Source organism: Cyphomyrmex costatus, unplaced genomic scaffold (assembly GCF_001594065.2).
Source record: "Cyphomyrmex costatus isolate MS0001 unplaced genomic scaffold, Ccosl1.0 scaffold213, whole genome shotgun sequence".
NCBI classification, from domain to species: Eukaryota; Metazoa; Arthropoda; class Insecta; order Hymenoptera; family Formicidae; genus Cyphomyrmex; species Cyphomyrmex costatus.
Window position 1 is genome coordinate 109,836 of NW_017276181.1, and position 653 is coordinate 110,488.

Below are 653 nucleotides of genomic sequence, written 5' to 3' on the forward strand. Positions count from 1 at the left end.
TATATATATATATATAACAAGTTGTTTATACAATCATTACTCACCGAAAATGTTGTTTAAATACAGTTCTGGAATAGTCCGGTATTACTCTTTCCACATAAGGTGCGTTCCACTAAACGTTCGCAACGATCGCGTATATCATCTCATCCTTATTTAATATTCGATTACAAAAAGGACAAAATAATACTCGTGAGCGTTGCGAACGTTAAGTGGAACGCACCCATAGTCACTCAATTTTTCGGAAATCACCATTTCCCCATGCGTAGTGTCAATCATTAATACAGCATACAATAATTCTTCTTCATTGAGACCATTTTCATTTTCACTGTCTTCATTTTCGCTACTATCGCTACAACTATCGATAATAATTTCGTTATTTCTCAACACGAAGCTTACGCTTAACAGCTTAATGATGTTGACATCCATATTTCGAATCACATGGCACATGCGTTCGCATCAAATGCATGAAACCGTTCCGTTTCTAAGCGAGCATAAAACGCATTGATGAAACGGAATGATATACATGTGTGCAGCGCATTGACTGCTACATATGCGTTCGATGCGAGAAACGAAACGCACCCATAGACTGCGCATCTCAACAGGCCGACTGTCGTCTGGACTAGAGAGAGAAAGCATGAGTGATCGGAGCTTTG

General features: G+C 39.1%; 1 protein-coding gene across 1 annotated transcript in view; it reads right to left on the reverse strand.

Annotated features, from left to right (window-relative positions):
- LOC108773537 (putative nuclease HARBI1) overlaps positions 1 to 426 on the reverse strand; it is a 4,390-nt gene extending 3,964 nt beyond the window's left edge. The window contains exon 1 of the mRNA XM_018539375.1: positions 221 to 426. Within this exon, the coding sequence (XP_018394877.1) occupies positions 221 to 426 (206 nt within the window). The remainder of the gene's footprint in view (positions 1 to 220) is intronic.
- Positions 427 to 653: the final 227 nt, after the last annotated feature.